The following is a 12,318-nucleotide window of genomic DNA, read 5'->3' as shown; positions in this document are numbered from 1 at the left end:
AAACTCACTCACTCTAAGCTCTCAGTATGTGGTGGTGTGTGGTCCTGTGCATGAACTCAGGTCCACAAATCAGTTGAAGTTAAGCAACGTTGGGCACGGAGAGTCCTTGGATGGGTGACCGTGTGTGACAGCTTGACTCCTGAGAGTTTCTTGGACTTCAGTCCTGCCTTACTACAAAGCACATGTGATACATGTGGTCTCACCTTAGACATGTGAGTTTGTTCAAAATTGTATCTGTTCACCCAGCAGAAAATGGGTACCCAGCAGAAAATGGGTACACGGTGAAATAAGTCGTGAGACTATAAACCTTCTAGCGTCAGGCAGCATGGGTTATCCGGGGTAATATAGCCTTGCTCCAAGGCTGTACTGAATGCTGAGCCCATGGATCAATATTATTTCTATCTTTCAAAGAGGCAAGTCTGGATAAGCAGACAGTAAGGACCCCACTCTGTTATTTATTATTTTTTAGAAATTATCATTTAAACTATGAATTTTTACCTTAGAGACTTGTGCAAGTGTAATAATGATCAGAGCTTTAAGCAGGATGTAAGCCTGGCAAAGGTGCGTTATAAATATTCTCATTATCATTAGAAAGAACCGTGCTGATTCAGTGTGCCACTATACCTCATAGGCAGATCAATGACCAGGTCAGTTACCTCTAACGTGTTCACTAAAAACTAAGGCTTTGTCCCACAGTACGAAAGCCAAACCTTGGTTGCTTCTAACGACACAAATGGACCGACCATATTATATTCTGCAGATTGGGGGTTGCGATATAGATGTTGGCCTGTCTTTGGAAAGACCTGTAGTTCAGACAGACAGAATACACGCCCAATATACATACCCTGGTCACACCTACTCCCCCTGAAGCCGGGGACGCACCCGTTGTGGCACACACCCGACGTCGGGTCGCAGGTGACGTCGCGGTAACAGTGACCACAGCTTCTCACGCAGTTTGGGCCGTAGTAGTACTTCTTGCAACCTGGAATAAAAACTTTGTTAATTTTGTGGATTTTAATGCAATATAATAAAGTTAAAACAATCATTCTCCGTGCGTCATAATTGACAACTTTACGATAAATATGGCTGAACGAGATATGATAGTATCTCGCATAATAAATATTTAAACTATACACTTATATGCATATATACTCTAACGCAAAAGTAACGGAATTTATGAATGTACTATTAATAAAGGTTAACTAGCGGATACACTACAAGGTGGTTAGAGTGAGTGAGTGTGTGTGTGTGTGTGTGTGTGTGTGTGTGTTTTCCAGTGTATTTGTTTGGTACATGTGTGTCAGGCGTAAAGGACGTGTGTGTGTGGGGGGGGAGGAGGGGATAGGGGAGGCTGCACTGGTTGACGCATAACACCCGCTGTGTCCAATTACATATCATCCTCAAAAGAACTATATCAGCTTGCGTACACTTTTGAATTATTAATAATACTTTGTTTATATATTTATATCATAACATCGACATGCAGAATATATAAAATAAGTCCTTATTTCACTAATATTTTCGACATTTTTAATAAAATCTCATTTTGTACACACCAGATTAGACAACACAGACAGGCTGTTATACAACACAGAACCAAAATGTATGGAGATATTCACACCCAGTTTCCCAGGCCCGGCTGAGTTATCACAGACTGCACTTCACTGAGGAAGAGGGAGTGTCCCACCATGTCTTTCAGTGCAAGGAGTGACAGCAAACGGTAGTGTCACTCCAGTAATTACCGATCGATGTACTCTGCAACACTGCCTTTCTAGTCTTAAAGGCACTGTACGACCCAAAATGTTTTTTCCATTACAGCAACGTAAGGCCATCCTATGTTTTAAATGTGTTTCTCATATCCCGCCTCAACCTGGAAGATAACGGGTGGGTGAAAATAATATAAAATAAATAATACTAAAGTATGCACGGGTAGAGTTTTCTATTAACGTCGTGGCATTAATGTCCACAGTAGAATTGAGTAAAAAAACCTATATATTTCAGGAAGGGACGAAAGTTCATGCCGAACTTGAGACAAGAAACACAGAATAAAATACGAGTAGCCTAAACCAAGGCTAATTGTACATCTATGGTTCTGTGTGTAACGGTTAGACTTGCACAAATCTCTTAGGTAAAAATTAATAGTTTAAATGATACTTTCTATTAAAAAAATGGAATAACAGGCTGGGGTTCTGTCCGCTTATCTAGACTTGCCTCTTTGAAGGATTGAATAACTAGACATCCATGGGCTATGTAACGGTAAACGAGTTAACTATGTTTTTGTCCCTATTGCTTCCTTGGTAAGTCTCATGGAGACAGTGAGTGAGTGAGTGAGTTTAGTTTTACGCCGCACTCAGCAATATTCCAGCTATATGGCGGCGGTCTGTAAATAATCGAGTCTGGACCAGACAATCCAGTGATCACCAGCATGAGCATCGATCTGCGCAATTGGGAACCGATGACATGTGTCAACCAAGTCAGGAGCCTGAACACCCGATCCCGTTACTATGTTTGTTTAATTGTTTTTAACAATTAGTGTTAAGGTTGATCTGTAATTGCGGGATGTATCACATACAGAATGCAGCGTTTAGACGCCCTGAGTGAGTTAGCACTATTTCAGCAATATGACAGCGGGGTCGAGTGTGGACCGACTGGATGACGTGGTTGATGACGTGCCATTGTACCCCGATGGTGTCGATCGTTGCTCACGATGTCAATACTTGTGCGGCAACTTCAAATCCTTAAAGCGGTTAAAAACCGTGATTAGTGCTTAAAGCGTTCGCTTGTCGATTCCAAATACACCAGTATACCCGGGTACACTGTGTGAAGCCAGTTTCTGTATCACCGACGTGATACTGCTGGAATAAAGCGGCTATATACATTCGCCTGGTGCGCAGTTGTATATATGGCGACGTGTGTGTGCACATACAAACGAAATGCTACCAGGCATTAGCCGGGACATAGCGATATGATACACTGTATGATCGAACGTGAAGTGTCTCCAGATGTTGTCTGTACAACGATCGTACATTTTGGACGCCATGCCCTGCATGGTTTCATTTCACAGCGGTCAATTTTACTATAACCAAACAACATGATGAAAAATCAATGACTGATGCCTGCATTTCCATTTTAGTTCAAGTTAACATGTTCTGAGTGAGTAACTATGGTTTTACGCCGCTTTTAGCAATATTCCAGCAATATCACGGCGGGGGACACCAGAAACGGGCTTCACTCATTGTACCCTTGTTGGGTATCGAACCCGAGTCTTCGGCGTGACGAGCGGACGCTTTAACCACTAGGCTACCCAACCGACCTCTGATTACCTCTAACGTCGGCCATGAACTGAATATATTAATTTCAGAAAATAACGTGCAGAACGTGTTCACATACATCATAACCCAAGCAACAGAAGGGTAAGTTTTGATTTTAAATTAAAAAATCGTCCTTTCCTGCTCAAATTGTCACCTCGTTTCACACACTTGCGGTGGCCGGGACCTGATATATATTTTTGCTTAACCCTGGTTCGAGATATGCATTGTGTCGACATATCTGTAACCCAGCTGGTGGTGAACGTACCCCTGTAGTGTAACTACAGTATTCGGTATGTCGAATTTTCGTATCTCGATACATCCTTCATCCTATCTTCACGATACCGATATTGTCATGTATATTATGCTCCATTATAACAGATCATTTACGACGGCTTATTTCTGAAGACTTCGAGGTTTTGCGGTGTCCTACTGTATATGTTCACAGCAATGTGTAACCGAAACGACTTTTTCTTGTAATGATTTCTATTCTATAGTCATTGGCCAGAGTCTAATCTATATATACTACTCACACTTTGCTAAGGATCACGAAAATTCATAACTTTACTGAAACGTAGATTTATATTTTGAAATGGTATCCACTTAAAACTTGATAAATAATGATATGGTAACACATCTTTAGGCAATCAGTCACTTTAATGTAACTGTATGCACATGATACATGAATAACCATAAAAATGATTTTCATATCACCAATCAACCATTTTGCAAATTATGGCACAGATCATTGACAAGTACACAACACCTGTCAATAGCAGGTATGGGATCCACAAGATGAAATGAAATACTGAAACCAAGGATCCATACTTACGATAAGCTTCATATTTAAACCAAATTTGACCCCACATTATAGTTTTCTGTTGAATCCATGATTTGATCCTTGGGTGAATCAACGTGTGAATAGTATATACAACAACGATTTGGTTTTCAAATGGAAAAGTATAAAGAAAGTATTGTGAAATTACAATGAACTACGGTTATGACGAATATTATAAAAGCAAGTGGTCGGGCCAGAAGGGCCACTGTCTGATTCTGGAATAATTATTTTGCATGCAACTCATAACTGCAATGTCCTTGCAGTGTCACTAGGATTTTACCATGCTTGTTATTTCTTTCACCATGCGTGGGCTTTTCACCATACGTGTATCTGCTCACTATGCGAGTGTCTTTTTATACGCTTTGTCGTTAGGAAATTACAAGAACCTCCCATCCCCACCCCAACCCCCACTCCTACCCTATATACATGTACTCATAGAAACGAACAAGGGAACATATGAAAGTACAAGTGTTCCTTATATATTTCCAGAATTTCACTCGCACTGCAATACATACCTTGTGAAGAAACCTGGAACAGAATAAAGCAACACTTGTACTTCAAGTGTTCCCTTACTCATTTCTATGAGTATATAGTAAGAATGGTGATAATATACGCACTGTGCTTAGTGCAGGCAGGATGTTCAACGAGCATAAACCATGAACAAAACTTGTACGAAAGGGTGTAGTCATTGCTGCCCCAAATACACAACAAGTCAAAACATTGATTACACAACAGTCTCGTTTCCTGCTGACTGGGTTCCGTCCTATTGCGCAAGTTAGTACAATAACCAGTCCAGGATTTTGAGACAAACTCATTTAACTGGATACATAAATATTAATCAGTATTACTTGATACATCTAAGCACTTGTATATTGCAACACTACGTTCCTTATAATCCTTGCAAACATCTCGTGCAGCGTGCTCTGTCGTACAGCGAGCACTGACAAACAGAAACCTGGAAATCACGGAAATCTCAAAACGAGGCTCTGCCGCTAGAAAAGTTTGGTGGTCTGGTACGGACTTGATATTATATCAATCACATTGTGCGTTAAGGATGTACACTAATAAGCGCAAACAACATATAACAGGTGTAACCAGTGAGTCAGATACATTGTGGATCATTTTACGACCTCATCAAACTGGGGCAGTCTGTGACGTCCTAGTTAAGGTCGTGCTGCCGACACCTCGCCATAAAATACAGAAATACGATGTTATTAAAGTTTAAAAATAAATTTTAGTTGTAAATGCCATTTTCTTATGAAACAAGGAATTGGAATTCAGTGTAACCATAGTTGTTTGTAATGCATATTTTCACTTTCAAGCAAGAAAATTCGGATCGGCTGAAAAGTAGGTAATTGTCTGAATAAGTTAATGAGACTCATGTTTCGGTTTGGTCATTGCATTTATCTTTGTGTAGTTGTTTTCAGGTTTACTATCCACAACGGGGCGGTGGGGTAGCCTAGTGGTTAAACCGTTCGCTCGTCTCGCCAAAGGCCCGGGTTCGATTCCCCACATGGGTACAATGTGTGAAGCCCATTTCTGGTGTTCCCTGCCATGATATGGCTGGAATACTGCTAAAAGCGGCGTAAAACTAACTCACTCACTAATATCTACAACATATAGATGAAGGTAAAACACATATAGATGAAGATAAAACACCTTCCAATTCCTCCATCCTACATCCTCGTATACATTCTTGACAGACCACCCCAGCCCACAACTTCCCCCCCCAACGCCAACCGTGTGTGGGTATACTCACTGACGTCACAGTACCCGCCGCTCCACCCTGACAGACACCCTCCTATACACGCCCCCGAGGTTTTGTTGCAGTTGTTGCGACACCCCATGCCGCAGTTCTTCTCGCACGAGACGCCATACTGACCATCAGGACATGGCCCATCTGGAACAGGAAAAACATTTTAAATATCTTCAAAGTCGTGAAAAATGACAATAAAAGGAATGTTCCGTCATTGTCAAATAGGTTGACATACTGTCCTAAATACAGTCATGATCAGTGAAAGAAAAGCAATTGTCCGCAATTGCAAAATTTTGTTGAATATTCCCAGGACAAAGCGTTTTAATGCTGATAACTGAAAACATAAGATCTAACACGCAACTATGTGATACCTATATCAAATACATCATCATCGAGTGAGTGAGTGAGTCTAGTTTTACGCTGCACTCAGCAATATTCCAGTTATATGGCGGCTGTCTGTAAATAATCGAGTCTGGACCAGACAATCCAATGAGTATCGATCTATGCAATTAGGATACTATTACATGTGTCAACCAAGTCAGCTAGCCTGACCACCCGATCCGTTACTCGCCTCTTACGACTAGCATGGGTTACTGAAGACCAATATAACACGGATTTTCACGGGTTATCGCCATCGAACAGCCAATTCCCGTTTGGTTCGTTTTAAGCCAGCATAACAGCTGGTGCCTAGTTTCTTTTGTCGTGCATTTTATTTAGATTTACGATGAATGCATTCCTTGTTGACGAAATATCTTCTCCAGATGTAAAGCGACTTTTAATTCTGTTAGATAAGAATAATGATGTAGTTTTGTGCACTCTTTGGCAACTTACCAGCGAATGCGAAAATGGACGCTTTGTACAAACATGAGCCCCTAGAGGCATGATACCATGCCAAAAAATTATTTTGTCTTTTTTTCTGCAGATACGTTTATGTTCTTATTTAGTAAAGGTCGTGTTGGAATTGGCGGGAATGACAAGATGTTTTTAATAATGTCAAGTTCGCGAGTACCCTTATCGCATGCCAAATACTGAAAATGATTTGTTTTTATAGAACACTCCGCATCAAACTTGACAGCCGTGAAATGTTTATTTCTCTGCTCGAATGTGACCCCGCTCTCATTCTGTGTGTTCTGTCACGATGTTACTTGGAACGCAGGAAGATTTCAATCTGATACAACTTATCCATACACTTGGGGACAGCTGCCCTGACAAATGTATGGCTAGCATTGATGTTTAAGAAAGACTGAGGTTGAAATAGGCATTGACAGTATGAGAGTACCATGTTACGAGTCTGGAGGACGAAATTGTCGCGAAACATACTTTCTGGAGCATTATCTCCAATTGGTTAGTTTCATCATGATAATGATGATGTTGTTGGTGATGATGATGTTGATGATGTTGTTGTTGGTGATGATGACGATGACGACGATGATGATAATGACAATGACGATGATGATGTTGTTGATGATGATGATGATGATGATGATGATGATGATGATGATGAGGAGGAGGAGGAGGAGGAATTGTAGAAGTTTGTGAGGCAATAAGGAAACTCTGGTAATATGGTTATCAACTTCTAGTGTATTGCGACGTTTAGGTGCAGATCTTTTTAAAATCTTATCAAGCTGAAAGGTTGAAAGAATCTACACCGAAATGTTTTCGTATGCTAGTCTACAGACCCTGAAGCAAATATATCCTAGAATCCCATGCAAGTCTAGAATTTGTGGCAAGTCTAGATTTCCAGTTTCAGGGTCTCTGAAAATAAAGAAAGTCTCAGGGCTCCTTTTCATTATATGTTATTTTTTTTGCTATGAACTGTTTTTGTCTGTAAATAATTTCATTTCAGAGACTAGTTTGAAGCATAAAAGTGACAACATCAGGCTTTCGTTATCCATATATACTATAGTCCTATGATTCGTTATTTATGATGATGATGATGATGTTGCATTGTGTCAGATTTACCCTCTGATACATTCCCACATCTCTCTACATGTTATTAAAAGCATACACTGGTATAAATTCAACTAAAAACTAGGCGCTGAACTCAATTAAGTTGCAGCTCGATGAACGTTGCTTCAGTCTATTCCGCTATTGCACCAGAGTGTGAGGCTATCAGTGACATGAGCCATTAAACTAACAGATAACTGCTGAAAATCGTTTTTCACAGAAATATAAGGTGCATCAAGATGTCACGTATCTCTCGACGACAGAAACGAAATAAAATAAATACATACAAATAAACAAACATTATCTCATCAGTCACACTCAATAAAGTTGTTATTAAGTAAGACTGAACAAAATCCTAATTGTTTGTTGACATTTGGCAGTAAACAACGAAGCCAGTAGCTTATGGATAACAACTTCTTGTTTATTGCATTGAGCGACGTTTTGATGTAGATTGCAGCGGGCAGCTTGTTACCCATAAAGTTTCATGCTTCGTTATGAACAAAATACTTTCAGCAATCAGATCACATCGTTTCAAAATACTGTCACGCCTGATGAATATTACGGCGGGTGTCACCAGAAATGAGCTCAGCACATTGTACCCATGTGGGGAATCGAACCCGGGTCTTCGGCGTGACGAGCGAACGCCGTAACCACTGGGCTACCCCACCGCTCCTTTATGTGATCAGGGGCTCCTTTCACGAAGCAACCTTTACTAAGGTTAACCTTAACTCCCATTCTTTAACATTGCACTAAGGTTACCTTAGTGACTTACGATCACCTTAGCGCTTTGTGAAAGGAGGCCGTGTTCTGTATAGTTACACTGTATATGGGTTGGGATGAAGAGGTTTTGAAGTTAAAACTTTTATCCCACGGGTCATTACACATAACAGTTCTATAAAGGGAAAATTCATACGAATTTAGACGAGATATTTACGTATTTCCTGAGCTCCTTTTCACTTCGACTTCTGACTTAATTATTAGTCACCAATCGCCTTTCTTCGTAACGTGCCATTCGGCTTGTTCCGGAATGACACGATGCCTCAAGAACCAGATATTCTCGACCGGGTCGAGGTTTTGATTTAATACACTTGACTTTACATGGAATGTTGTGAAATATGATCTAAGAAGCCCTTGATGGGAGTTATTTGAGAAGCCTCTTGAATTATCAGTGGTATTCAAACATATGGTTCTGTTAACCAATCGTTACCATGGTGATGGGGGTGAAATAACGTCATTAAAGTTATATGTTTTGAATGCTCTGATGTGAAGAAGCACGTGCATTTTGGCAATATAAATGGAATTGAATTTCATAATATTCTCGGGTCACTGCTTAGAGTCGCAATGTGACATTATTACGACATTAGAAATGGTTACTGGCATAATTCAATGGGAATTTTGTTTCGTTTAACCATGGATTTAGTGTACTGGACAACTTATATGTATTTCTAGTGTTCATGGAACACACATTTCTCATAAACACTATTCATCTCTGCCATGCGATCAGATTTCCTTTGCTGCGAACATATTTCATGAAAGTGATGGGACTTTTAGTTTTCGCGTGTAACTGTAAGGTGTGTTTACTGTTTGGGTCGTATCCAAGGCATGAACTCGAAGACAAAACAGTGATTAAGATGATATCTATTACAAACTGGGGAGCGTTTGGTTGGTTTGTGTACAATGCCCAGGCAACATGACCTAAGACACATTCAAACTAGAACAGCATACTACACACCAACACGCTTCCGACCCGTGAAGATCCGGGTTAGAACTGATCTTCAATAACCCATGCTTGTCGTAAGAGGCGACTTGCGGGATCGAGTGGTCACCCTCGCTGACTTGGCTGACACATGTCATCGTATCCTTTTTGCGAAGATCGATGCTCATACTGCTGATCACTGGATTGTCTGGTCCAGACTCGATTATTTACAGACCGCCGCCATTTAGCTGGAATATTGCTGAGTGCGGCGTTAAAAAAACAACAACAAACAAACAAACAAACAAACAAACACGCTTCCATTCCTTCAGGAACTCAGTGGTTCTTAATCATTAACATGCTTCTTTCCACAATATCGGGTTACAAACCCAGCGTCCGTACTCAAGTTGACAGACTCTCACACACTGACGTACCCTACCCCTTCCTACAACCACACACACACTTATATGCATCCTTCTGTTCCCATGTCGTTCTCTGTCACGCTCCCAGTTAAGCATGTTCCTACACAGACACAGTCCATGAATTGTGTGGGTTCATACTTCAGCAGCATTTATAATTTTGAACAGTTTTACATCCGAATAGTAATATTTTAATTTATGCACATATCAATATTTTCTCACACTGAGCGGCGAATGTCAGAATATATAGTCAATGACAGAGAATAACCAGCCTCGATTGCCCCTAAAACAGATTTTCTTTGGGCTTAAAAGGAAAAATAGTGATGATGATTATATGAATGGATTAGTAAAAAAAATCAGTGTCGATACCTGGTGTTCAGGAAAAACATTATTATAAAACAATATATACTCATGGAAACAAATAAAGGAACACATGAAAGGACATGTGTTCCTTTATACTTTTCCTGCTTTCACCCACAGTGCAATACAAACCATGCGAAGAAACATGGAAGAGAATATAAGAACACTTTCGCTTTCATGTGTTCGCTTATTTGTTTGCATGAGTATATTTTCTGCTTTAGGCCAAATATCCAGGGATTATATATGTTGGGTGAGATATAATTTGGTCATCAAATAGAAATTCCATCTTATTGCGTGATATTAAACAAATACAACATACTAAATGATGGTATAGTAAATAGAGTCTAGGACATATTGGGGACCTTAATCAGCCAGCCTGCCTAGCCTCTGTCCAATGGTCAAGTTTCGATTCGAGACTAAAGCTTAGTCTCTGAAAACATATATTTCTAAGAAAATACAAATATTTCAATATAAATTGAAAAGGAGCCTCTGTGTGATGGGGGATTCAGCACTATACCGGACTGGTCCTATTGTCCCTATGTGCGAAGCTTATTACCTTTCAGTAAACCTGTGGCTTGCCATAGCCCTCTTAGCCAAATGTTGTGATAATGTTTAATCCACTCATGTTTAATATCAGAGAGGGAATAACAAGTTTTTAGCTTGCTCTGGTGCTTGTAAACTTTCTTACAATTACATACCAAAGTTCTCCAAAGCTTAAAGATTTATTGTAAAAGAATACATCATTTATCAATAGCAACATTTTACTTTATACTTGACGTAAAACTAGTTTGGAATAACTTCACTGCAGCGTTGCATATAAAACTACCTCAGTCACTCGTCAGACCCGACAAGGAACCAAGTATGTGCGGTATCACGTGATCAAGTAAATAAAATCACCTGTCTGTCATGTGTCCAAATGAGAAACCAAGACATGTGCGTTATCTCTTGATCAGTTTAATAAAAATAATGCCACACATGTGAAATATCAAACTTTCAGATAATAATCTAAAAGATGATTAAAAGAGAAAAAAAAACTTCATTTCATAATCTTCTTCGTTCAATTTCAAAATTGGATACCCTGAATATCCTTTTACAAAGTGAAAGATTTCAATCTGAAACTGAAAACAAAACATCTTGAAAAACTCAGTCGGACAAAATACCAATCTTCCACATGGAATCGTTTTTTAAATCGTTCTTATCGAAGCTGCGAAAGACGACTTGCATATGATTTACACTCAGGATAAAACAATGGGCGGGTCTTTGTGTGTGGGTCTCTACTTTGGTATATGAAACAGGAGCTGTAGCGATAGTTCGGGGAAATCTGCAGTCCTCGCAAATTCCAATCATTCAGGTCATGCCAATAAACTTCATTTGCTGACTCGTTTTTTATTACTTATATCAGTTTGAAATAATTGAATACTTACGCTATTGGCATACAGAAAGAGTTTTTATTTTTGTGCTATAAACTAACGGATAAAAGAAACGATACGATGTAGAAATCACTGATATTACAGAACGACAAACCACCATTGTGAAAAAGGAAAGTGAATTTTAATAACAGGTGTTTATATTACGTCAATGCCAAAAAATCAGTCTTTATCATTCCCCGGAGAAATTTCGTTGGGAGTAAGTTAACAAGGGGTGAACACAAGAGTGAGTGAGTGAGTTTAGTTTTACGCCGCCCTCAGCAATATTCCAGCTATATGGCGGCGGTCTGTAAATAATCGAGTCTGGACCAGACAATCCAGTGATCAACAACATTAACATCGATCTGCGCAACTGGGATACGATGAGTGTCAACCAAGCCAGCGAGCCTGAACACCCGATCCCGTTAGTCGCCTCTTATAACAAGCATGGGTTACTGAAGGCTCATTCTAACCTGACCTTCACGGGTTTGGTGAACACAAGATCTGGACATGTTTGCTGTTTAAAGCCGCTTTCAGCAATAATCCAGCTGTATGTGATCGAATCTGGATCAGGCAAACCAGTGGTTGATA

General features: G+C 39.9%; 2 protein-coding genes across 3 annotated transcripts in view; one reads left to right on the top strand and one right to left on the bottom strand.

Annotated features, from left to right (window-relative positions):
* The window catches only part of LOC124254951 (UDP-N-acetylglucosamine/UDP-glucose/GDP-mannose transporter-like), a 74,734-nt gene that overhangs the window by 722 nt on the left and 61,694 nt on the right, over positions 1 to 12,318 (top strand). The window lies entirely within an intron of this gene.
* LOC124254950 (angiopoietin-1 receptor-like) overlaps positions 1 to 12,318 on the bottom strand; it is a 60,165-nt gene that overhangs the window by 25,506 nt on the left and 22,341 nt on the right. Inside the window, exons 2-3 of the mRNA XM_046688787.1 lie at positions 5,906 to 6,046; positions 845 to 982 (exon numbers count right to left, since the gene is read on the bottom strand). Coding sequence (XP_046544743.1) covers positions 845 to 982; positions 5,906 to 6,046 — 279 coding nt within the window. The remainder of the gene's footprint in view (positions 1 to 844; positions 983 to 5,905; positions 6,047 to 12,318) is intronic.

Source organism: Haliotis rubra, unplaced genomic scaffold, assembly GCF_003918875.1.
Source record: "Haliotis rubra isolate DU_JTF1 unplaced genomic scaffold, ASM391887v1 Scf588, whole genome shotgun sequence".
In the NCBI taxonomy this organism is placed as follows: Eukaryota; Metazoa; Mollusca; class Gastropoda; order Lepetellida; family Haliotidae; genus Haliotis; species Haliotis rubra.
Note: the sequence above shows the minus strand (reverse complement) of the source record. Positions and strands in the feature narration are given on the sequence as shown.